Source organism: Saimiri boliviensis, chromosome 9 (genome assembly GCF_048565385.1).
Source record: "Saimiri boliviensis isolate mSaiBol1 chromosome 9, mSaiBol1.pri, whole genome shotgun sequence".
NCBI lineage: Eukaryota > Metazoa > Chordata > Mammalia > Primates > Cebidae > Saimiri > Saimiri boliviensis.
In genome coordinates this window covers 93,558,234-93,585,039 of record NC_133457.1, presented here as the reverse complement: position 1 = coordinate 93,585,039, position 26,806 = coordinate 93,558,234, and the positions used below count along the sequence as shown (strand labels likewise).

At 41.4% G+C, this 26,806-nt stretch overlaps 1 protein-coding gene across 1 annotated transcript in view; it reads left to right on the top strand.

Annotated features, from left to right (window-relative positions):
• Positions 1–26,806, top strand: part of TMC2 (transmembrane channel like 2) — a 100,016-nt gene that overhangs the window by 41,480 nt on the left and 31,730 nt on the right. Inside the window, exons 6-12 of the mRNA XM_003941049.4 lie at positions 533–623; positions 7,436–7,517; positions 8,248–8,354; positions 17,317–17,415; positions 21,176–21,318; positions 23,456–23,603; positions 24,794–24,982. Of these exons, the coding sequence (XP_003941098.1) occupies positions 533–623; positions 7,436–7,517; positions 8,248–8,354; positions 17,317–17,415; positions 21,176–21,318; positions 23,456–23,603; positions 24,794–24,982 (859 nt within the window). The remainder of the gene's footprint in view (positions 1–532; positions 624–7,435; positions 7,518–8,247; positions 8,355–17,316; positions 17,416–21,175; positions 21,319–23,455; positions 23,604–24,793; positions 24,983–26,806) is intronic.

Here is a 26,806-nt window from a genome sequence, read left to right as displayed (position 1 = left end):
CCAGCAGGACAGAACAGCCACCTGTCACGCTAACAAAACCTCACTCCCACTCAGGTGTCACCAGAACACATCTTTTATTAACAGTGGAAAAAGTGCAACCCTGATGAGTATGGAAATGCGATCTCCAGCTGGCTGGAAGTCTTGGGGACCATGGCAATACCTGAGGGCCCTTCAGCTGCCAGAGGAGAAATCTGACATCTCCTCCCTATCTCTGAGGGGCAGAGTTCCTGGGGCTGGCAGGGTGGGCAGAGGCTAAGGCCTGAGAAGCTGAGGAGACCCGTGCCTCTCTCACTGGAGTGGGTCTCCCCAGCAAAGAGTGGGCCTCCTCCCCCTGGGCCTCCCTCCTTGCCTCTTCCTAGCATCTTCCCTCCCACAAGGCTCCTTATCCCAGACTCAGGTTTAAGGCTCTCCAGCTTCTGAGTCTCCATCCAAGCTGGTGCCTCTGCCACATGTGCTTGAGCCTTCATAGTTCAGATTTCCTTTGGTTAGGTGATAACAGAATTCCTGTTCTTTTTTTTTTTTTTCTAAGCAGGGAGGCCCAGGAATTTGTGGAGAAGTATGAAGGTGCCTTGGGAAAGGGGAAAGGCAAGCGACTATATGCCTGCAAGATGCTGATGGCCAAGGTGTGTGGGGTAGAGGCAGCAAATCTGTGGGGAAGGCTTGCTCAGTTTTGGAATCTGGGGACCAACTCAGGCACCTGCCCAGTTTCATCAATTGTGTCCAGCTGCCCCCAGAATCCTGGGTGTGAGGGCCACCTGACCATTCTCATCCACCTACAAATGGAAAGTAATCATACATAGCCTGTCAGTTTCTCCAGTTGTACTGTGAGGGCTTCTACACATTTGAGACTTGGTTTCTCTCCATCAAATACACTTAGAGAACTAATGATGTTAAAACCACTGCAATTTTATTTTGCAAATCCCAAATCAGGACAGGTTGAGTTGGTGGAGACCCAGAAGGGCTGTGGTGTGATCAGGGTCACATGGATGACAAACAGCCATGTCCCCAGAGGGGTGGGGGGTCAGCTCTGTTTTGTTGAGTTGTATCATAATCTGGGCATCTGCTTGAAGTTAGGGTAGTGTTTCATGTTGGATATTTAATGTGAGACTTCCTGAAGTATCCTTCCTTTGCCCACTGATTTGAAAAACTACCATTCTCATTCACTTAATTCTTGTGCAGAGCCTGTTTCAGGGCTTTTGTACTGAACAATCATTTGACGTCACTATCTCAGCTCTTAATTCTGATGCCTGGTAGTTCTAGGTTCCCCTTTTTGCTTTTGGTTTTTTGTTTGTTTGTTTTTAGAGACAGAGTCTCACTCTGTCACTAAGGCACAGCATCACCAATCCAGCCTTAGTGGCAGCCTTGAACTCCTTGGCTCAAGAGATCCTCCAGCCTCAGCCTCAGGCTCTGAGGAGCTAGGACTACAGGTGCACCTCACCACACCCTGCTAAATCTTTGTTTTTTAAAAAAGTTTCTTGGCTGTCTTGTATATGTTTCTACATGCATTTAAAAAATCGATTTGCCAAGTTCCACTATAGTGTATTGACATTTTGGTTGGAATTTCTTTTAATCCTGTCTTTAATTTGGGACTTCCTTATGTATACAATGTTTAGTCTTCACATCCAGAATACCATATATTTCTCAAGCCTATAGTATATTCTTAAGCAAAGTTTGTCATTTTCTCCCTATAGATCTTTTCCATGTTTTATTTCTACATAGTTAATAGCCTAGTTGCTTTTGCAAATGAGATCATTTTTCAACTATTTAATAACTAGTTATTGGTAGTATGTAAGAAAGCTACAAATTCCTGTGCTCATTTTTTATCTGGTTCTCTTATGGTACTATCTTATTAATTCTAATCTTTTTCATCTGATTATGTATATAAAGATGTTTTTGTTGGATTCTCCTAAATGCCTATCCTAAAATGTGGGCTAGCAATCCTAGAATAGTATCAGTTGATACTGGTGATCATAGCTCTCCTCGTCTTTACATCACTTTAATGAGAATGACTCTAATGACTTTCACATTAAGTTGATTGGAGTTGTTGGCTTGAAATAGATTTTCTTTGTAACCATAAAAACTTATTGTCATCCAGGTGCCATGACTCATGCCTGTAATCCCAGGACTTTGGGAGGCTGAGGCAGGTAGACCACAAGTCAGGAGTTCGAGACCAGCTTGACCACCATGGTGAAACCCTGTCTCTACTAAAAATACAAAAATTAGCCAGGCATGGTGGCGTGCACCTGTAATCCCAGCTACTCAGGAGACTGGGGCAAGAGAATCACTTGAACCCAGGAACTGGAGGTTGCAGTGAGTCGAGATCATGCCACTGCACTCCAGCCTAGGTGACAAAGCAAGACTCAGTCTCAAAAAAAAATTATTGTCTAGTTACTGCTTAGTAAGACTTCCATGTCATTGAAAAAACACCTTTTCCTTTATGTTATTACACTTTTTAAAAAATTTCTGGGATACTCTCAGTCATGGTACATTACTTTTAACTCCATAGACACATTTGATTTTCCAATATTTTATTTATGATTTTCACATACATTTTCGTAAGATTGAATTTGTGTGTGTTTGTACACAAGTGTATGCATGTGTAGTATCTTGGAAGATTTTAACCTTAGGGCTGCACTTGCTTTATAATTTTAAATGAATAGCATTACCTCCTCTTCTTTATGTTGTCAATCAGTTTTTGGAGCATTATAATACACTTTTTGTTAATTTTAAAGATGATACCCTTACAATGGTAGAGATCAGAGCCATTTTTATAGAATGCCTTGAATTTCTTTGCAAGTATTCACTGTGTTGGTGTACTTCAGTTTTAACTTTTTCTTGGGACTATTTTGATAATTCATATTCTTCCTGAAACTTGATCATTTCATTAATGTTTTCTTATGTGTTAACAGAAAGTCACATATGGTAGCCCAATAATTTTTGTAATTATTTTTTATGTATGTTGGGTTGGGTTTGAATCTTTTTTTTTTTTTTTTTCTCTGTTACTCAGGCTGGAGTGCAATGGCATGATCTCAGCTCATGGCAACCTCTGCCTCCTGGGTTCAAGCGATTCTCCTGTCTCAGCCTCCCAAGTAGCTGAGATTACAGGCATGCACTAACACACCCAGCTAATTTTAGTATTTTTAGTAAAGATGGGGTTTCACCATGTTGGCCAGGCCGGTCTCAAACTCCTGAGATCGGGTGATCCTCCCGCCTCAGCCTCTCAAGATGCTGGGATTACAGGCATAAGCCACTGTGCCCAGCCTGAATTTTCTTATTTCTAATACTATTTTTCTCCTTTTTCAGTTATGCTTGCCAGACAACTCTCTATGGGTCATTTTATTAATTTTGTTTAGAGTCTATCTACCACTTACCAACTGCACACTCGCATCTTATTTTTTCCAACGAGGAATGTGTTCTTCAAGTATATTTTTTTCTAGATTTTTACAATGACAAACAATGCTTCAACAAATACCTTTTATACATTTATCTTCGATCCGTGTGTTTTTTTAATCACAACAGGACAGTCACTCAAATAGTACTGCTGGTTCAAAAGTGTGAATATTTTAAATTTTACTACACATTTTTCAAACTATTTCTCCCAATTTGTAGCAAATCATACTCAAAGGAACAAAGAGAATGACTTATCCTCACTATGAATGTTATTGTCCATTTTACTTTGTGCTAATCTAATGGGTAAAAACCAGGTTATTATTCTTCCTTTAATTTGTATTCACTGTTTTTTTTTTATTGTAGTAAGAACACTTGAGATTTACCTTTCTAACTAATTAAGTACACAATACCGTATTGTTAAGCACAAATATCATGTTGTACAGCAGATCTCTAAACAAGTGCATCTCTGATAAATGATTCTGTTCAGCCATGTTTCTGTTCACATAGTTCTAGCTTCCTGCTTAGGAAGGATAGCTGCCTGCTTCCCACCCTCCATCCTCCGTATTTACTTTTCCACATAATTTTTAGCTCTTTGCTTCTTTCTCTTTGCAATCTCAGAAATTTATCAGGTCTACTCTCCATATCATTGGATCCATTTTCCTCTGTGTCAATTATAGTCTTTATTTTGTCTAATGTTACTTTTCATTCAATTACTAACCTCTTAGCTTCCTTGTAATCCTTCTGTATCTCATCTGTATTCTTTTTAAATTGGTACCCTTTACTTTAGAAGCCATATTTCTTGCATCCTATTAAGAATACGGAACTGCTTTTTAGACGTTATGTTGTATCTTGAAGGAAACATTTTCCACAAATATCAAAGAATGGCGTTCCTTTTTTCCCTGTTCTGCCATAATATTTTCCAGGCATCACTGGTTGTTTTCATGTTAGCTACCCAGATCCTGATTTTTTTGACAGGACATGTAGCTTGCCTGTGTCTTGCTCTGCCATGACTTGAAACTTTTTTCCTATATATAGCTGGAGAGTAAGACAGCATGACAACGAATAACCCATCCTAGGACCAGCAACGACCACCACACACAGCCCTGAGAAAGGGGCTTGGAATCTTCTGCCCATGCCCCAGCCCAGTTTTCTGACTCTGTCAACCAATGAATGATAAGAGAATCAGTACAGGAGCATCTCCCAGGCCTCTCTCTCCCTCTGCTCCAGATCCAGGGCCTCACTTTTCAGTCCGAGATACCCATAGCCCTGAGGAGCTATCAGGTGGTTGCCAAGGAACCGACCGGCAGGCTGTGCCTCCAGGGGCCTCACTTGGCAATGTTCATTACCCCTGCTGGTCCCCAGCCTTGCAAGCCTCTATTTTATACTGATTTTATCAGCACCCTGACAAAGGATCCATCTCTCAGGAGAGAACTGGCATTAATAAAGCTTATGAGGCTGCTACATGAAACCAGATGCTGGATTATTAACTTACAAGAAGAAATAACTGATGCAAGATGGAAAATCAGAAGTCCACAGCAGCCGTGCCTTTTATTTTTGGTAGCTCAGTTATATGGGAAGCTAAACCATCATCCCAATTCCTATCTATGAATTTGGAGTGAAAGTCACTGCCATAGAAATCAAAATACTCAAGGCAAATGCTTTCTTTATAGGCAGACCTACATAGGAAGCCAATAGTCAAAGAGTATTTTGGGGTTTGGGGATTTTTTTTTTTTTTAAACAGAGTCTCACTCTGTTGCCCAGGCTGGATGGAGTGCAGTGACGCAATCTTGGCTCACTGCAACCTCCACCTGCTGGATCAAATGATTTCCCTGCCACAGCCTCCTGAGTAGCTGGGATTACAGGCACCTGCCACCACACCAAGCTAATTATTGTATTGTTAGTAGAGACAGGGTTTCACCATGTTGGCCAGGCTGGTCTCTAACTCCTGCCCTCAGGTGATCCATCCACCTCAGCCTCCCAAAGTGCTGCGATTATAGGTGTGAGCCACTGCCCCCAGCCTGTATTTATTTTTAGTAGAGACAGAGTTTCACTATTTTGGCCAGGTTGATTTCGAACTCATGATCTCTTGTGATCCACCTGCCTCAGCCTCCCAAGGTGCTGGGATTACAGGCATCAGGCACCATGCCCATGGTGGCCCAAAGAGTATTTTTGAACACAGAATCAGAGCTAGGGAGGGTGGATGAAGCAATGAGACTGGGCTGCCCAGTGTCTGTCATCTTCCAATCCCCATATTCTCCGTATCTTTGCCGCTATTATCAACCAGTCTTTACTCATGGGCTTCTCTTCTCTTTTGCATCTGTGACCATCTCTGTCTTCTGACAGCTGGTTCCCTTCTTTATACAATCATTCAATCAGGAGATGGTCAAAACCATATCCTGGAAAACCAGGTCTGGAAGCCTGTCTGATTCCTTCACAAAAATTTTTCCCTTTTTAATGGATGTGGTGGCTCATGCCTGAAATCCCAACACTTTGGGATGCTGAAGGCAGGAGGATCACTTGAGCCCGGGAGTTTGAGACCAGCCTGGGCCACGTGGTAGCTGCTTAGGAGGCTGAGGCAGGAAGATCACCTGAGCCCAGGAGGTCAAGGCTGCAGTGAGCCATGTTTGTGTCACTGCACTCATGCCCTGGGCAACAGACTGAGGCCTTGTCTGAAAACAGAAATATTTCCCTTTACACCTTTAGTGACTTTAGTTTTTGCCCCTTCTTTTTGCAGGTGTTGACTTTAGTGACTTTACAGGGGAAAATCTCATTTCCTTCATGAACACATTCTGAGGAGACCTTTTAATAATAGGAACTGGGCCAGACGCAGTGGCTCATGCCTGTAATCCCAACACTTTGGGAGGTCAAGGCAGGTAGATCACTTAAGGTCACAAGTTCAAGACCAGCCTAACCAACATGAGGAAACCCCGTCTCTACGGAAAATTCAAAATTTGGGCCAGACATGGTGGCTCATGCCTGTAATCCAGCACTCTGGGAGGCCGAGATGGGTGGATCACCTGAGGTCAGCAGTTCAAGGCCAGCCTGGCCAACATGGTGAAACCCCATCTCTACTAAAAATACAAAAATTAGCCAGGCATGATAGTGTACTCTTGTAATCTCAGCTACTCAGGAGGCTGAGGCAGGAGAATCACTTGAACCCTGGAGGCAGAGGTTGCAGTAGCCGAGATTGCACCACTGCACTCCAGCTTGAGAGACCTAGTGAGACTCCATCTCAAAATAACAATAATAATGGGAACTGATCTTAGGATCAGCTCTCTACTACCTCTTATCCTTTTTATGAGTATTTCTACCTCAACTTTCTATGAGTATTTGTTTTATTCCAAATCGATTTGTTTCCAGAGTGTGTGGTTGTTGGAGAGCAGCCCCTCCGAGAGTTGACAAAACCATAGAAAGACAGCTGATCAGGTTTCTGTTTGGTACAAAGTCTGGGTGTCGGAGTTGGGAATGGACCACAGGAGGGGGCAACTCGCCTTTCTGACTCTTTTCAGAAAGGCGAGGCTGTTGTTTCCCCTGGAGAAGGATGGGCCACCATGGGTTGACATCTCCTTATCACTTGCACCACCGTTGCAATTTTGTGGCAATTCCTGTCAGACAGAGGCACTTGGCTGTCTGCCAGACGTGGGTCTGAGAGTTGCCAGATTCCCTTTTTCCTTTGAACTTTTGTTTTAAGATGAAGAAGGTCATATCAGACGTTGCTAATTCAATTGGACCCTCCAACACAGAAATCGTCCAGAGAGTTTCTCACTTCATCTATACACTGTTCAAACCGGAAATTTTATCAGCACAGTAAGGGGTGGCCCTGGCTTGTCTCTCACTCCACACCTGACATTGGGTAAGCGAAGGTTTGAACATCTGCCTGTGGCAGACTGGGCTTGAGGACAGCAGGAGCTGGGGACTACAAGACAGCAGCCTCACCCGCACTGACTCATGCTGACCCGCCAGCCTCCTCCTGCCCCTCATCACGCTCCTTTGTGCCCCAGCTCGACATGTTAATGAACTGAGAGTTTTACCTCTTTTATTTCAGAAATGGGTCAAATTTAAGAGAGACTTTGATAATTTCAAGACTCAGTGTATCCCCTGGGAAATGAAGATCAAGGACATTGAAAGTGAGTATGCTGGTGTCACTGACTTTTTTAATTGGTTTCCTAAAGAGTTTCCCAAGAGCTTGAATTGTTTCCTTGGTCCTCTAAATAGATTAGTTCATTGATTCAGCTGTATTAGGAAAAAAGAATGGGTTTTCAACTAGTCGAGCCAAGATTTATTTATTTTTCTTTTTCTTTTTTATTTTTTGAGACAGAGTCTTGCTCTGTTGCCCAGGCTGGAGTGCAATGGCATGATCTCGGCTCACTGCAGCCTCTACCTCCCAGGTTCAAGTGATTCTCCTGCCTCAGCCTCCCGAGTAGCCGGGATTATAGGTATTCACCACCACACTTGGCTTTTTTTTTTTTTTTTTTTTTTTTTTTTGTATTTTTAGTAGAGTAGGGGTTTCACTATGTTGACCAGGCTGGTCTCGAACTCCTCACCTCAAGTGATCCATCCACCTTGGCCTCCCAAAATGCTAGAATTACAGGCATGAGCCACCATACCCAGCCCTGACCCACCATACCCAGCCCTGACCAAGATTTAAGTTCTGCTTCTTCACTTTTTGAGTATAGGAGCTTAGGCAGGTTAGTTAACCCAAAGAGCCTCAGGTTATTTATCTAGAAAAAGAAAGGGAGACAGATGTCATTCAACAGATTGATGACAAAATTGAATCCATCACACACGTAAAGTGCTCAATAGTGTGTATTTTTTTCCTTCTGCAGCACTTACACCCACCGTCTTTTCTCTCTCTAGGTCACTTTGGTTCTTCCGTGGCATCATATTTCATCTTCCTCCGATGGATGTATGGTGTTAATCTTGTTCTTTTTGGCTTAATATTTGGTCTAGTCATAATCCCAGAGGTAAGAAAACAACTTCCTAAATCTTTGGATAGAGTTGAGGCTTATGACCACCAACATCAATTATCAACCAGTACTTCCTGTTTTACAAAGAATCAGTCATTCATTTAAAATGCTATTAGGTTGGTGCAAAAGTGATTGTGGATTTTGCCATTAAAAGTAATTTATAAATTACTGACATTAAAAGTAAATTTGTGAAATTAAAAGTAATGGCAAAAATCACAATTACTTTTGCACCAACCTATGACCTAATGTACTCACATCAATTGCCCAGGTGGTTTAGTTCGAAGAATGGAACCAAAAACTTCTGTTACTTAATAGGAGAATTTTATATTTTTCTACTTCTCATTGTACCTTAAGATCAGTGGAGAATTAATCCTTCCAGGAGCTTTTTTTTTTACCCTAAAAATTAATACATCTATGAGGAAGAAAATACCAAATGCAGACACATCGTTCCTCTGAAAGCTGTTGAAGTAAACCCGCTTGTGTACCCAGCACCCGCGCCGAGTATTTCAGTGAGGACTGTAGCAATTGTGGCAGTTGCTGTGCTCAGTGCTTAGTGAGCCACAGGCTCCTTGGAAAAGACCCCAGGCCATCATTCTGGGGACCTGGGATCCAATTCACAATGAAATTATCGTGTGACTTTGCCCTAATTGCTTATTACCCCTTTTCTTGTTTCTCAATCATCTGTAGATAAGGATCTATTTATATCCATAATAAGATTATATCTGGGGCCAGCTGCAGTAGCTTATGCCTGTAATCCCAACATTTTTTCTCCTGCCTCAGCCTCCCAAGTAGCTGGGATCACAGGCACCCACCGCGCCTGGCTAATTTTTGCATTTTTAGTAAAGATGGGGTTTCACCATGGTGGCCAGGGTGTCAAGGGTGGTCTCAAACTCCTGACCTCAAGAGATCTGCCCGCCTTAGCCTCCCAAAGTGTTAGGATTACAGCCGTGAGCCACCGCACCCAGTCCTATAAGGTCTTCAAGTAAGCTGTGCTCTAGGTTTACATAGCAGACATTTAGTCTATAAACCTCATATGATACTTCCCTTTAAAAAATAACTATTAAGTTATTTTAGACATATGAAAAGATATAGTGAATGAGCCCACTTGCTCATCAGTATGCCTAAAAAATAAAATATTACATGTACACTGAAGTCCTCTAATTAACTTTCCCCAATTTTATTACCTACGTAACACTCACTATCCTGAACTTTCCATTTCAACTTACATTTTAAAATTTATTGACTTAAATGCAGTCACTTCTTATTTCCTAAAATCACAGTGTATCTAAAGGTGTATCCCCTTTTGTATTACAGTATAATTTTTTGTCTCATTGACAGCAAAGGTTTTTCTTTTTTAGTTATTTTGTTCAAGAAAAAGCTTTTGGCTTTGCTGATTCTCTCTGATTTTTTTTTTAAATTCAGTCTTGTGGGGGCACAATTTAAATAAGGTAAAATTTACTCTTTTTAGGTATACAGTTCAATGACTTTTGACAAATGTATAATCAGGCAACCACCCCACAACTAAAATATAGAACATCTTCATCACCCCTAAATTTCTCTAGTACCCTCTTTGCAAGCAATCTCCTCTCCCAGCTCCCATCCCTTAACAACCAATGATTGATTTCTGATTTCTCTTCCTAAAGTTTTGCCCTTTTCGGAATATCATATAAATTGAAATATGTAGTATGTAGTTTGTTTTGTGTCTAACCTCTTTCAGTTAGTACAATGTCTTTGAAATTTATTCATGTAGTTTTATCAATAATTTGTTCCTTTATTGCTGGAATGGAATGAAAATTACAATGGAATTGTAATATCCCATCGTATGGGTATATCATAGTTTGTTATCCATTCACCAGTTCATGAACTCACTTGTTTCTGTTGGGAAGCTATTATGAATAACTCTACTATAAATACTCACATTTGAGTCTTTTTCTTATATATATTTTTATATTACTCATTTCTACTCGTGTATGTATCATTTATTTCTTTCTAATTTCTTGGGGTTTGTATTTATTATCTATTGTTGTGTAACAAGTTACTCCCTAATTTTTTGCTGAATATAAGAGCTGTTTATTATCTTATGATTTCTGTGGGTCAGGAATCCAGAAGTGGATCTGGCTTGGGGTCTCCCACAGGCTACAATCTAGGTTTTGTCCAAGGCTACAGTTATCTTGAGGCTGAACTGGAGAAGATCCACTTCTAAGATCACTCACATGGCTATTGGCAGATCTCAGAAGATATGATTTCAAGCTTACTCACATGGCTTCTGGCAGGCCTCAGAAGATCTGCTTCCAACCTTACTCATGTGGCTATTCCCAGGGCTCAGGTACTCCGTGGCTATTGGCCAGAGACATCAGTTTCTTGCTACATGAATTCTTTCACAGGCATGCTCATAAGATGGCAGCTTTCTTCTCCCAGAGGAGAGAATCCAAGAAAGAAATACAGCAAGAAGAAGCTTCCCACATAGAAGACACCATTTTTTATAAGCTAATCTCAAAAATGACATTCCATCACTTCTGCCATATTTTATTCCTTAGTAGTGAGTCACTAAATCAAGCCCACACTCAATGGGAGGGTATTATTGTGCACAATAACAAATACCAGAGGCAGGGAATCATGTGAGCCATCTCACAGGCTGCCTACCACATTCAGCCCTCTGGTCCTCAGTGATTCACATCCCTTCCACACGCAAAATACACTTGCCCCTCCTAAAGGCCCCTAAAAATCTCATTCTGGTACAGCATCAGCCCAGATTCCAAACTCTCATTCTCTAAATCAGTAGTTCAGGTGCAGATGAGGCTCCCTGGGAGCAGCTCTTTAAATACAACTCCTGAGTCCAGGTCTCTTTACCATGAGACTGAAGAGACATGCTATCTGCACCAACACAACAAACATAAAATGGTAGGACAGGTATAAGATAAATGCTATAGACATGCCTGTGTTCAAACAGGAGAAAATTGGGAGGCACAAGGGAGTTATTGACCCATGGCAAGTCTATAACTGTATTAGGCCCTTCTTGTGTTGCTGTGAAGAAATACCTGAGGCTGTGTAATTTATAAAGAAGAGGTTTAATTGGCTCGTGGTTCTGCAGGCTGTATGGAAAGCATAGTGCCAGCTTCTGCTTCTGGTGAGGGCCTCAGGAAGCTTACAATCATGGTGGAAGGCAAAGGGGAGCCAGCACATTGCTTGGGGAGAGCAGGAGCAAGAGAGTGATTGGGGGAGGTCCTAGACTTTTAAACAACCATATCTCTAGTGAACTAACTGAGTGAGAACTCACTTATCACCAAAGGGATGGTGCTAAGCCATTTCTGAGGAATCTGCCCTCGTGATCCAATATGTCCCACCAAGCCCCACCTCCAACATTGGGAATCACATTTCAGCATGAGACAAACATCCAAATGACGTCGATAGCACAACAATCATTTATAAATTTTCCCTCAATACTATTTTAGCCACATTCCATATACTTTGATATACGTTGCCATTATTTATTTTTAGGTAGTTTCTAATTTCCTTGTAATCCACAAGTTATTTATTAATATATTTTTAAGACTTTAATATATGGAAAGATTGGCAGCATTTTTTTACTGGTTTGTAGTATAATTTTATAGTGATCATCGTGTATATTTAGTATGAAACTGATACTTTTCATCACTTGGGACTTTATTTGCTTATATATGGTTAATTTTTTCCTAAATGTTTATATTTTTTACATGGTTCAAATATATTGCTTATATTCTATAAATTAACCTTATTAATTTTAAAGCAGCATAATCAATTGCTGAGTGAGATCAAGCAAATCTCCTGCTATTGTCTTTTTCTCACTGCAGTTTTATTTTTTGTTTTATATATGTTGACGCTATGTTATTGGGTACATACAAATTTAAGATTGTTGAGTGGTGAATTATACTGATTTATTTTCAAATGTTAAACCAGATTGCATTCCTGGAATAAACCCAACGAGGTCATTATGTATTATCTTTTTCATATATCACCTGATTTTGATTTGTGAGTATTTAACTAAAACTTTTGCATCTATTTTTGAAAGACTGGACTGTAAATATCCTTCTTACAGTGTTCTTAAAATGTTTGGGGATCAATATGAGACCTCATAAAGTGATTTGGAAATATTTCCTTTTTTTATTGACTTGAAGAATTGTGTAAATTTTCCTATGATAGGCTTTCGTGAATTTTTAAAAATTTATTTATTTTAATTGACAAATATAAATTGGACATATTATTTATGGTACACAAAATGCTGTCTTGGAATGTGTATACATCATGAAATGGTTATATCAAGCTAATTAACATGTGCATCACCTCATATACCTGTACTTATCAGTTGTTTTTGGTGAGAACACTTAGAATCTACTCTCACAGCAATTTCCCAGTATACAATACACTATTATTAACTATAATCATCATGTTGTACAATAGATCTCTTGAATTTATACTTTCTAACGGAAATTATTGTATCCTTTGACTAACGTTTCCCAATCTCCCCAATTCCCCAAGTGAAGTTTTTCTTGTCATGGTTGATTTGTTGCTTTTTGTATATGTGGTAGGCAGAATTCTAAGAATGACCCTAAATGACCCTCAGCCTTGTATAATCCCCTCCCCTTTGAGTACGGACAGAACCTGGGACTGAGAGCTATCACTCTGAGTTTATTTGGGTGAGCCTAATTTAATCACATAAGCTCTTCAAAAGCTAAGAGTTTTCTCTGGCTGGTTGCAGAAGCAATCACAGATATTCAAAACATGAGAAGGACTGAACACACCACTGCTGGCTTAAAGATGGAGGGAACCAAGTAGTGGGGAATGGGGGGGCCCGAGAGACTGAGTGTGGCAACCACATACCACCCAGCAAGGAAACAGGGATCTCAGTCCTACAAGCACAAGGAAATGAATTCTGCCAACAATCAGTGAGCTTGGAAGAGAACTCCAGACCCCAGAGGAAACCCTTAGCCCCTGCTGACTCCTTGATTTCAAACTGGTGAGACACTAAGCAGAGAATCCAGCCACACCATGCTAGACTGCTGACCTACAGAACTGTGAGCTAATAAATGGATGTTACTTTAGGCCATCATTGTGGTAATTTGTTACACAGCAATAGAAATCCAAAGCAGTAGACATTCAGCTTTGGATCTGTAGCATTTATTAAATCTTAAGCTGTTTTTTGTCACATTGGGACAATTCTCTGCCATCATCCCTTTAAATACTGTTTCTGGGCCATTCCATCTTCTCTCTCCTTCTGGGACTACATATATGTGTGTGCATTTGTGTGTGTTTGTGTGTGTGTGTCTTGTCTCAGCAAGCCTTGTGTCTGTATTTCCATGTATGCCTTATGTTCTTTTCAGTATTCTCCATCTTTTTCTACATATATTTAAGTCTGGACTTTTTTAACCCCATATTAAAATTTAGCCATTCTCTTTTCAGCTGATCTATATGTTCTTAAATCTGTCCACTGAGCTTTTAATTTCAATGATCGCATGTTTCAGTTCTGTAACTTCCATTTGATCATATTTATAGTTTCCAGCCAGTTCTCTACCAAAATAATTCATCTTGTCCCTTAATTCCTTAAGCATATTAATCAAACTTATTTTGGGGGGGGGTAAACACTCAGTTTTTGTTTATTTAAAAGTGTTTATCTTTTGTTTAATTTAAATAAGAGCTGTCCTGGTTATAGAATTCTTGCTTGTTTTTTCCTTTCACACTTGAGCATTTCCTTTCAGTTTCTTCTGGCTCCCATAGTTTTTTTTTTCTTTTTTATTGCATTTTAGGTTTTGGGGTACATGTGATGAACATGCAAGATTGTTGCATAGGTACACACTTGGCAGTGTGGTTTGCTGCCTTCCGTCCCCTCACCTGTATCTGTCATTTCTCCCCATGCTATCTCTTCCCACCTCCCCACCCCCCGCCCCTCCCCCATTTCCCCCCAACGGACCCCAGTGTGTAGTGCTCCCCTCCCTGTGTCCATGTGTTCTCATTGTTCAACACCCACCTATGAGTGAGAATATACGGTGTTTGATTAATCAAACTTATTTTAAAGCTCATAACTGACAACTCCCTTATCTGAACTTCCTGTGAATCTGTTTTTATTGTTCAATTTTTCTTTTGGTTTTTGGTCAAGTCTTGTCTTCTCTTATAACCAATTATTTTTGACTGAGTGCTATGCATTGTTTGTGAATAATTATTGAGATTTACTTATTCCTCTGGTGGGAGAACTAACCAAGATGGTCTATATTTTTGTTTAATTTTACTTTCTGAGTAAAATGTTCCCAAGCCTGGGATTTTTCCAGATATCTTCCTATTTGCCTTTTTTTTTTTTTTTTTTTTTTTGGTGGAGATGGGGTTTTGCCATGTTGCCCAGGCTGGTCTTGAACTCCTGAGCTCAAGCAATCCACGTGCCACAGCCTCCCAAACCTATTTGTCCTTAAATTTCACTTTCATTTCATTCTTCAGCACTTTGACTTTCCAAAGTTGCTGCATGCTTTCTTTATCTTTTAGCTGCTGTGGTTGAAATCAGCAAATAACTCATGGGGAACAGCAATACACAATCACTTCTCCAGAATTTCTTTATCTCCTGTATCTTGACAGCACAAGTCAGGATTGTCCACTTGTCTAGTTGTTCTCAGTGAAAGAGTTTGTCCAAAGCAACTTCCCCTCCTTTTGTTGGCAGTAGTGTTTGCAATAGGAAAATCTGGAAACAATCCAAATGTCTATGAAGAGTAGACTGTGTAAATATGTTACAGTATGTCCATACAACATAACATTTTATAACAGTGAAAATTCGAGAACTATAGTTACACTTGTCAATATCTATAATCTGAAAAGTGTAATGTTGCATGGAAAAAACAATTCATAGGAGAATACTTATATATAATTCCATTTAACAGGCAAAACTAAACAGGCAAAGCTACACGATAAATGAGTAAAATATAAGATAAAAGAAGGGAATTATTATCATAAAATGTACTGTATCTGCATCTTAGGATGGAAGAGTTATATAATTCAGGAGAGACTTATCCAGGATATTATAAAGGCCTGGAGATTGCCTGTTTCTTAAGCTAGCTAGTGGATATATAGTAGTTAATTTCCTTTTTATTATGATCAACTTTCCATATAAGTTATACTATTCTATGTATAACATATTCCCCAATAAGAAAGTGAATTTAAAACAAAGAAGCAAAAGGAAATTACCTAAAAATGATGAACCTATAAATTAAGAAGCAAAGCAATCCTATATTAAATCCTGAAAAAAGACTAAGTCATGAGCTACAAAAATCCAAAGAAACATGGTATATCCCTATCCCCACACTTTTCAATATTAATTTCTACCACCCATTGCAATGTCAGGAAAATTAACATCTTATACACTTTGTACAAAAAAATACGGAGTTATTGTGGTTTGCAGGTATGATTGTAAACCCCCCAAAAACTCCAGTGACTTTATCAAAAACTCCTAGAATCTAATAAACAAGTATATTGAGATGACTGGAGTCATTTTAAAGACAAATGGCATTGATTCTCTGTATCCACTTTAAAATAGAATTTAAAATTTTGATATAATGCAATAAATCTATAAAATGACTAGTAATACAGTTAATAAATTAGAATATTTCTATGAGGAACACTATGAAGAATTACTGGACAAAAATAAGATAATAAATGGAATAATATATTCTTGGAAGGAAAAATTGAATCTCATTAAAAAGTCAGTTCTTCCTAAATCAATATATAAATGTAATCCATTTCTGATTGTTTTTACAATTAAGGATATGAATAAGAGCATATATATAAGGGTATTAATAAAAGAATTATATATACTTCTTTTATGTGCAGAATTAGAAATACTCTAATGTCCAACAATAGGGGATTTGTTAAGTAAGTTTCTTATACAGATTTTTGATTTGATATTTTTGAAGTCATTTTATTTGGGGAAATACTTTATGATGTAGGAAATTTGTCACAACATTAGGCTAAATAACTAGACGAAAATATATACAGAACTCAGAATTAACTGAAAGAAAATATATAAATATCTAACAGTCATTATCTTTGGGTTTTGGTGGTGATAGACAACTTTTAAAATGTTCTTCTGGCTGGGCACAGTGGCTCATGCCTGTAATCCCAGCATTTTGAGAGGCCAAGGTGGTAGGATCACTTGAGCCATGGCAAAATCTTGTCTCTACTAAAATTACAAAATTTGGCTGGGCGTTGGGGTGCAAACCTGTAGTCCCAGCTACTCAGGAGGCTGAGGAGGGAGGATCACTTAAGCTAGGGAGGCAGAGGTTGCAGTGAGCCGAGATTGAGCCACTGCACTCCAGCCTAGGTGATGGAGTGAGAACTTGTCTCAAAAAAAAAAAAGAAAAAAAAAAAGAAAAAAGCTCTTCTGTGCTTTTTCACGTTTTTTACAATGAGTGTATGTTACTCAAAAAGCTCTTCTGTACTTTTTCACATTTTTTACAATGAGTGTATGTTACTCTTAAAATCAGGGAAGTGATCAATATTATTTAAAGAAGAAAATAGGACTGGACACAGTGGTTCACACCTATAATCCTAGCACTTTGAAAGGCCGAGGCAGATGAATCACCTGAGGTCAGGAGTTCGAGACCAGCCTGGCCAACGTGGTGAAACCCTGTCTTTACTAAAAATATGAAAATTAGCCAGACATGGTGACGGGCACCTGTAATCCCAGCTACTTGGGAGGCTGAGGCAGGAGAACGGCTTCAACCTGGGAGGCGGAGGTTACAGTGAGCTGAGACCATACCATTGCAACCCAGCCTGGGTGACAAGAGTGAAACTCCATCTCAAAAAATAAAAAATAAATTAGTAAAGAAAGAAAGAAGAAAATAGGTATGTCCCGCTCTGAGAAGAAAGTATTTACCCCAGTATATGAACGTCTCTGTGTGTTTGTATTTCTTCCACTCATACTTGTGTCATTGTGTTCCTACACAAGGTACTGATGGGCATGCCCTATGGGAGTATTCCCAGAAAGACAGTGCCTCGGGCTGAAGAAGAAAAGGCCATGGATTTTTCTGTCCTTTGGGATTTTGAGGTACTATTGTCAACATGCCAACGAACTTCCATTGGTGATTATGAAGCCTAAAGATTGCATGGATAAGTATGAAATAGCGCATCTAATTATTGAAAATCCATTGCTTTAATAAAATAGGATCCCAGCACTAAGCTAAATGAACTTGCAAACCACGTCTCTGCACAGACCTCCCAGGTCTCCTTCATGGGCTGCTCTCTCCAGCCACACTCTTGATGTATGTGGGCTTTCCATGCGGCCACTGCACCTCTCCGTCTGCCAGCTCTCTATACGGTTTTCTTTATAACATACTTATAAAACAACTTATAAAACATACTTATAAAAACAGTATGGTTTTCTTTCCTCGTTCCCACATTAAGACCCCCAGATCTATCTCCACTCCAGGCTTCCCCCAAGTTTCACATGATATCGTCAACTGAATGTCTCACTTGCTCTTCAAATTCAACACATGCAGCCAAAACCCACATCACTTTTCCCTATTTCCTTTATTGGAATCTCCATTCATCCAGTCAGCCACGTCTAAAGGCTGAAAGTCATCCCACACTTCTCCCTCTTCCTTACCAACCATCCCCCACTGCCATCCAATTGACCACTAAATCTGAGCCTACCTACTAAATATTTCTTGAATCTTTTGTGAACCCAGTTGTATTAGTTCGTTTTCACACTACTACCTGAGACTGGGTAATTTATAAATAAAGGGGTTTAATTGGCACACAGTTCCGCATGGCTGGGGAGGCCTCAGGAAACTTGCAATCATGGTGAAAGATAAAAGGGAAGCAAGGCACTTCTTACATGGCAGCAGGAGAGAGAGAGCTCAGGGGAAATGCCAGACACTTATCAGAACAACCAGATCTCCAGAGAACTCCCTCACTGTCATGAGAACAGCATGGGGTGAACAGCCCCCATAATCCAATCACCTCCCACCAGGTCCCTCCCTGAACACCTGGGGATTACAATTTGAGATGAGATTTGGGTGGGGACACAGAGCCAAACCATATCACCAATAAGGAACATTGGCTTTTATTCCATTTGGGAATGGGAATCAATGGATATCTGAGGAGGCAGAAAATCAGTGAATATCTGGGGTCCGTAAGAAAAAGCCATGGAGTTTTTCATCCTTTGAGATTTCAAGGTGCTATTGCCAACATACCAAAGCCCCTCCACTTGTAATTGTAAGGCCTAAAGATTACAGGTGTAAGTGTGAAACAGTGGACTTAATTATTGAAAAACCAGTGCTGGCTGGGCCTGGGAGCTCATGCCTGTAATCCCAGCACTTTGGGAGGTCTAAGCAGGCGGCTCACGATGTCAGGAGCTCAAGACCAGCCTGGCTAACATAGTGAAACCTTTTCTCTACTAAAAATACAAAAATAAGCCGGGCATGGTGGTGCACGTCTGTAGTCCCAGCTACTCGGGAGGCTGAGGCAAGAGAATCGCCTGAACCCAGGAGGTGGAGGTTGTAGTGAGCCGAGATCGTGCCACTGCACTTCAGCCCAGGCAACAGAGCAAGACTCCAACTCAAAAAAAAAAGAAAGAAAGAAAGAAAGAAAGAAAGAAAGAAAGAAAGAAAGAAAGAAAGAAAGAAAGAAAGAAAGAAAGAAAGAAAGAAAGAAAAAGAAAAACCAGTGCTTTAACCAAATAGGATCCCATCATTAGGCAAAATGCTTTTTTCCGTGTCTTTTACTTTTGCCTTGAATAATGCCCTCACTTTACCGAAACTACTGTCAGAATCATCTACTTCGCCTCTCTGCTTTGGCTTGGCTCCTGAAATTTCCATTCCCTTGGCTGCTGGAGTGATCTTTATAAAACGCAAATTTGATCCTGTCACTCTCCTACCTCAGATTTTCATTGATTCTCATTCCCGGTGGAATAAAAGTCAGTGTTCTTAACTGGGTTTAGAAAAGAACTGTTCCTGACCCCGCTGCTCCCTACTCTCCAGTTCCATGTGCATCTAATACCTCGCACTTTAGTGCCCAATGCCACCGAGCTCTGGGGAAGTCCCGGCATGCATTACACACCACACCATCATTGCCTCTCTGCCTTTGCTTATGGCCTTTTGCCTGGAACTCTCTTCCCTCTTTTGTGAGCTTCACAACCCCATGCCTCTGGAGGAAGCTCCAAGGGCTTGCTAAGGCTGGGAGGCATGGTCGTAGTGCCGCCCACAGTAAGTCATCGTCGCTGCCATCCTTCACTCTCAAAGTCAGAATCGAGACCCTTCAGAAAGTTATTTGGAACAGGGCTTCCCAACTATACTGCTACTAAGGATTTCTTTATTCTTCCTTTTTCTTTTTTCTGGTTTTTGTTTTGTTTTGTTTTGTTTTTGTTTTTTAGACAGTCTCCCTCTGTTGCCCAGGTTGGAGTGCAGAGGCATGATCTCTGGTCACTGCAACCTCCATCTCCCAGGTTAAAGCGATTCTCCTGCCTAAGCCTCCTAAGTAGCTGGATTACAGGCTACTGTCATCACACTTGGCAAATTTTTGTATTTTAGTAGATATGGGGTTTCACCATGTTGGCCAGGCTGGTCTCGAACTCCTACCCTCAAGTGATCCACTTGCCTTGGCCTCCCAAAGTGCTGGGATTACAAGTGTGAGCCACTGCGCCTGGACCCTACCTTTTTTTTAATGCCAGGATTCCCTGTTGAAACATCCTATGTACCAAAAACAAACCCAATTTTTTCAACAATAATCCCTTATTTTTTATTTACAAAGACATATATAAAACGTTAACAATCTAAGTTAACATTTTCCTAATTACACCTAGAAAGTGTACTAATTACAGCTTAAAATGTACTAATTATAACTAAAGACAATAGCACATAAAATCCCAAAATAAAACAAAACAAAATTCAAAGTTCAAGTTAGCCTTATTGCATATAATTTTCTTCCGAGGTTTTGAAGTATTGAAAAAGCTCATAGACTGCTGTCTACTTCTGGAGTGTTAAATAAAGACCCTGGGGGTGGGGAAAGTAATTGGGAGCTATATGTGCATGTGCATGCATGCACATACATACACACACATACACACGCACACACATATACACATATGCACAGACATATGCACAGACATACACACATACGCACACACGCACAGGCACACATACATATGCACACACATACATACACACACACATACGCATTTCCCTAATTTTTTTTTTCTGTTTTTTTTTTTTCTTTTTTTCTTTTTTTTTGAGACAGAGTCTCACTCTGTCACCCAGGCTGGAGTACAGTGGCACAATCTCAGCTCACTGCAACCTCCGCCTCCTGGGTTCAAGTGATTCTCCTGCCTCAGCCTCCCGAGTAACTGGGATTACAGGCGCCCACCACCACACCTGGCTAATTTTTGTATTTTTAGTAGAGATGGGGTTTCACCACGTTGGCTGGCTTGGTCTTCAACTCCTGGCCTCAAGTGATCTGCCCACCTGAGCCTCCCAAACTCTGGGATTACAGGTGTGAGTCATCTCACCCAATCCCCTATCCCTAATCTTGTCCCAAATATTAGTAACACTCTCCTCTCCCTCCCATGTATCCACGCACTCTATGTAATGAAGAAATAGAGGAAATTAAGAAGAGAAAGAGGTGGAGGTGTGGAGGGGCCCTGGAGCCACTGGGGGAGGTGAAGGGAAGAACAAGAACATCTAGAACTCTTCCTTCGACCCCTTAGACTTGGTTAAGACTCTAAGGAAGAGATCCCTAGTAGAATGGGCGTGTCTGGTGACCACCAGCTCTGAGCTTAGCAACCCAGAGTGTTTGGTTTTGCTGTCCCCCAGGGCTATATCAAGTACTCTGCGCTCTTCTATGGCTACTACAACAACCAGAGGGCCATCGGGTGGCTGAGGTACCGGCTGCCCATGGCTTACTTTATGGTGGGGGTCAGCGTGTTTGGCTACAGCCTGATGATTGTCATTCGAGCGTAAGTATGACCGTCTCATCCACAGGCTTTGACTTCACACTCATGGCTCACTCCCCGAGCACTCTATGCCTGCCTCCCTTCTGGAGGGGCATTCAGAGAGAAAACAAGGAAATGAATGCAAAAAGCATGTGCACATTGTAATTTGTGGTATGAAAGTCATGAACCAGGTCGTGTGGGCTGTTCAGGGAAATGGGATAGAAAATCTTTTAGATAAGGGTGAGAACACCAGCCATGCTGATATTCTGGGGAGCAGCATTTTAAACAAAAGAAGAGCATGTGCAAAGGCCCTGAGGCAGCCAACAGCTTGGTGTGTTCCCCAAAACTGCCAAAGGCCAGTGTGGCATGAGAGCGAACATGATACCTGGTAGCATAAGGTAGGGCTAGAGGTCTGTCAGGCACTGTCTATCCACCTGGATACACTCTTCTATCCACACAACCTATCCACTTGGGCCCACTCTCCCTTCAGCACAGACATGAAGAGTGTGGGTGGCTGTGTCTCCGTCTCCAGGAGAGGAGTGGCGCACTTTTGAAGCCTGGGTAGAGCCCCTGAGCCAGCAATGGGGACACGGGGCTTGGCTTTCTATCACGTGGTCTCAGGCAGAAATGCTGCCATTCACAAGACCCTGCCAGCACTCGACAGTGACCACTGGGTGATCTCCGACTGCACAGTACCATCAGGCAAAAGGAAAAGAGCAAGGAGACAGGCTTGGTTTGATTCTCAGCCCTCATGTTGCTACTTTTTCCCTGCTCTCATCCCGGCTAAGTACAGTAATACAGAATGTTTTCGTGACAACCAAAGAAGCTAGCTAAGCCCTGTGGAACGGCAAATCCAGAAAGCCAACATGTAGCACAGAGTTAGGGAGGATGACAAACCCCTCATAGTCTCTGATAGAGCCCCTGCTTGGAACTCTGTGATTCCCACAGGGTCCAACTCCAGGGAGCATAGGTTGAAGACAGGTAGGATGAAACAGGAAGGTCCAAGTTGCCTTCAGCCAAGCTCACTTAAGAAAAGGATGTATGGGCCGGGTGTGGCGGCTCACGCCTGTAATCCCAGCACTTTGGGAGGCCGAGGCGGGTGGATCACAAGGTCAAGAGATCGAGACCATCCTGGTCAATGTGTTGAAACCCTGTCTCTACTAAAAATGCAAAAAATTAGCTGGGCATGGTGGCGTGAGCCTGTAATCCCAGCTACTCAGGAGGCTGAGGCAGGAGAATTGCCTGAACCCAGGAGGCGGAGGTTGCGGTGAGCAGAGATTGCGCCATTGCACTCCAGCCTGGGTAACAAGAATGAAACTCCATCTCAAGAAGAAAAAAAAGAAAGAAAGAAAAGGATGTATGACCTGATTGTGTTAGGTTGGTGCAAAAGTACTTGCTGGCTTTTCAACTGAAAGTAGTACCAGGCTGGGAATGGTGGCTCATGCCTGTAATCCCAGCATTTTGGGAGACCAAGGCAGGCAGATCACCTGAGGTCAGGAGTTCGAGACCAGCTTGGCCAACATGGTAAAACCCTGTCTCTACTAAAAATACAAAAAATTAGTCGGCATCGTGGTAGGTGCTTGTAATCCCAGCTACTCAAAAGGCTGAGGCAGGAGAATGGCTTGAACCCTAGAGGCGGAGGCTGCAGCGAGCCAAGATCACACCACTGCACTCCAGACTAGACGATGGAGGGAGACTCTCTTACAAAAAAACAAAAGTAGCACTAACCACCTCAGTGTGTTTTGTGTTTTATACCAGAAAAAAAATATGTTCTATCCAAGAAAATAGATGACTTAGAAGATGTTCCTGTGTGAGAATAGACTCCCTGTAAAGAGTTCTCCAACTGCATTTGCGGATGAGTCAAGCCACAGGAAGTTGGTGTAGGGGAAAAAACATGGTCACATGTCCTGTGTCCTACAGGCTTTTTGTTACCTAACTGACAGCATGTGTGCTTGCAGGGGACTCTGAATTTGGGGGTAAAGGTGTCCTGGCTGTCCTCAAAGCTGTCTTGGCCCATGTCCCTGCCGGGCTTATTTCATCACTGAATGTCACTTACCTGTTCATCTATTACCTGTGTCCAAGACCGGCTTAGGCCAACGTTCCCTGGGGGTGACACAGCAGAAAGAGGGCAGATATCACAACGGCGCCATGTGCCCTATAGGATGGCCAGCAATACCCAAGGAAGCACAGGCGAAGGAGAGAGTGACAACTTCACATTCAGCTTCAAGATGTTCACCAGCTGGGACTACCTGATCGGGAATTCAGAGACGGCCGACAACAAGTATGCCTCCATCACCACCAGCTTCAAGGTAGTTACCCCAGGGCAGTCCCCACTTCCGGGGGAACTCTGGGTCCCTCTGGTCATTGAAAGACTTCTCCCAGCTGGGACATAAGAAATAAGGTCTTCAAGAGCTTTCCCAGAAATGTGAGCCCAGCTTTCAAGCCCTTAAGCAAGAATGCTTGCGGCTGATGCCCACTGTCTGTTTTTTCTTTCTTTGTTTCTTTCTTTTGTGATAGGGTCTCTTTCCCATTGCCCAGGCTGGAGTACAGTAGCATTCTCTCAGCTGACTACAATCTCTAGCTCCTGGGCTCCAGGGATCCTCCTGCCTCAGCCTCCCACATAGCTGGCACTACAGGTGCCCACCACCACACCATTTTGTTTGTATTTTTAGTAGAGATGGGGTTTCACCATGGTGACCAGGCTGGTCTTGAACTCCTGGCCTCAAGTGATCCACTCTTCTCTACCTCCCAAAGTGCTAGGATTACAGACATGAGCCACCGCATCCAGCTTGTCTGTTTTTTAATATGACAGAGTATACTGGCTGCTGAGACCTGGTCCTGCCTGTTTCCACATGAAACACCTTTCTGCTGGAGGAAGTGGAAGGATTCATTTTGGGAAAATATTTCTCAACCTTTTCTGCATACTAGAATCACCTGAGGAGCGTAAAAGATCTCCTGGGACCCACTAACGGAGACTCTCATATAACTGGTCTGGAGTGGGGTCCTGACATTGGTTTTTCAAAAGCTCCCAAGTTATTAGAATACCCAGAAAGAGTTGAGAACCCTGGTTTGGGGGGTGTGGAAATAAAGAAATCAACCCAGTGGCTGCACCAAAATCTCAGAAATTATCACTAAAAAACTTATTCATGTAACCAAACACTACCTGTTCCCCAGAAAGCTTTTGTAACGTGGGTAATCACAGTAACTATTCTACTGGTTTGTTGCTGAAATTAAGAGGAACAGCGCATGGAAAGTCCCACATCTGGCACATGGTGACTATTCAAGAAATCTCCGTTTTTCTTATATGTACTGGAATAGAAATAACAACAAATATATTTTTCTAAAGAAAATAAATCTTCATAGGGTACAGGGCATCACATCACCTCCTCTGTATTATTTCATTTCTAGAAATGTAGAAAGTACTATTTTTAGAACCAACAGCCACAGTGCTGGTATTTCTGGCCTGACATTTACACACATCTCATTTTCACACTTTAAGGAATCAATAGTGGATGAACAAGAGAGTAACAAAGAAGAAAATATCCATCTGACAAGATTTCTTCGTGTCCTGGCCAACTTCCTCATCATCTGCTGTTTGTGTGGAAGTGGGTACCTTATTTACTTTGTGGTGAAGCGATCCCAGCAATTCTCCAAAATGCAGAATGTTAGCTGGTACGAAAGGAATGAGGTAAGAAGGACATCTCTGATGAAGTGAAGGTTGAGGGCAAAGACTGAAATCACTGGTTCCTATGCCATTCATTTGATTTATTGAAAGTCTGGATTATAGATTTGTTTTAATAAGTGAAATTACATCCCTTTCCAGTCAAATAATGTGATTATCCTGAACAAAAAGTCACCTGTTATTAGGTTTTGTGGGCTGGCTTTTACAACTAGAAAAACTGTGTTAGCAACTGGATAGCCAACTGTGCAACACCAATTACTAACAAGGTGATCCTTTGCTCACGGCTTTGCAATGCCATACATCATAAATCAAGTGTTTATTAATGCACAGGTGTGATTATGGGCTCTCTTTTCTATTCCTGTTTGTCTATTTCTGCAAAAATAGCAAACTAATATACTACGCATTTACAGTATGTTTTAGTATCTGTTAGAGTGAGTTTTCTCATCAAGCTCCACAATAAAACACATTAAGGTTTTCTTGTGATAACACAGAATCCATAAATCTCTTTTGGGAATTTGACATCTGTGGTCATTGGTGAAAATGGCTACAAATTCTTCCTATTCTCGTATGCACATCCCTTTGCTTTCTTTTGCACATTCCTGAAGAGGTAGAATCTGTGTCCCCCAGTCTAGCTTAGCTTGGTCATGTGACTTGCGTTAGCCAGTGGAACAATAGCAACCATGAAACATGCAGAGATTTGAAAAGTGCTTGTGCACTAAGACTTGCTCTTTTACTGCTTTGGGGAACCCTGAGACCTCCACCATGTGAATAATCTCTGGCTAGCCTCCTGAATGATGAGACACCATGGTCCACCCTAGCCGGTAGCCAGTTAACCAGCAGACATTTCAATGGAGCTGTCAGCCATCAGCAGGTGAGGCCAGCAGAAGAATCACCCAGTTAAGCCCAGTTTTAAAAAAAAAATGCTGCCCCACAGAATCATGAGCTAAATAAATTCATAGTAAGAGTCTATCTTGCATTCAAACTGCAATTAAAAAAAATGGGAGTCTATCTTCCCCCAATAAAGCAAGAAAGGATATAAAAATGAAATACGGAATTGAGGGGACAGATATAAAGCGCAAAATTTGATTTAAATCTAAGTCAGTGATTCTAATAGATGTAAATGGATTTGATAGCACAGTTTGAAGACAATAAGAATTAGATCAAAAACTGTTAAAGCTATATGCTATTTATAATTAACTCATCTAAACCATCGGGACACAGAAAGGTTTAAAATAAAATGGGGTCAGTAGTTTCTGCTAACGGTAGCCTAGGTTATTTGGATCAAGTAACCAATTGAAAGCACTAAAAATGCTGGTTTAAAGAAAAAGCATACTTTGAAAAACATTGAGGACCTGAAAACACACTGAGAGACGCCCCAAGACCAATTTTAAGTGAAAGCCTGTGACTAGAACTAGAAGAGGAGTATCAGTGCCAAGTCTCTTATGCTCTGAAGGCAACTGCTGACTCTTCAAACACCTGTACCTGTTCCATCCCACTAGGGCCAATGTCTTAGCCTGTGTTATGTTCATTAGGTTCCTGTGTTGTGTTTATTAGCCTTGATGTGCTGTGCTGACTCTGTCCTAAGGTGGGACATTTCGCAATAGCCAATTAGCAATTCTTGAATTCCCAGTTTATTTTGAGGCCTTCACACACCATCAGCCACTCCACTAATATTCAACACACAGGCGGTAATAAAAGAGAGGTAACAAACCACAACGATGGTTCCAGAGACCAACACATCAACAGATGAGCCAAGGGGGTCCAGAAGTCGTTTAGGCCCTGGCCAGCAGAAGCGGGGATCACTGTTTCTCTCTTGCAGAACTTCCAGCA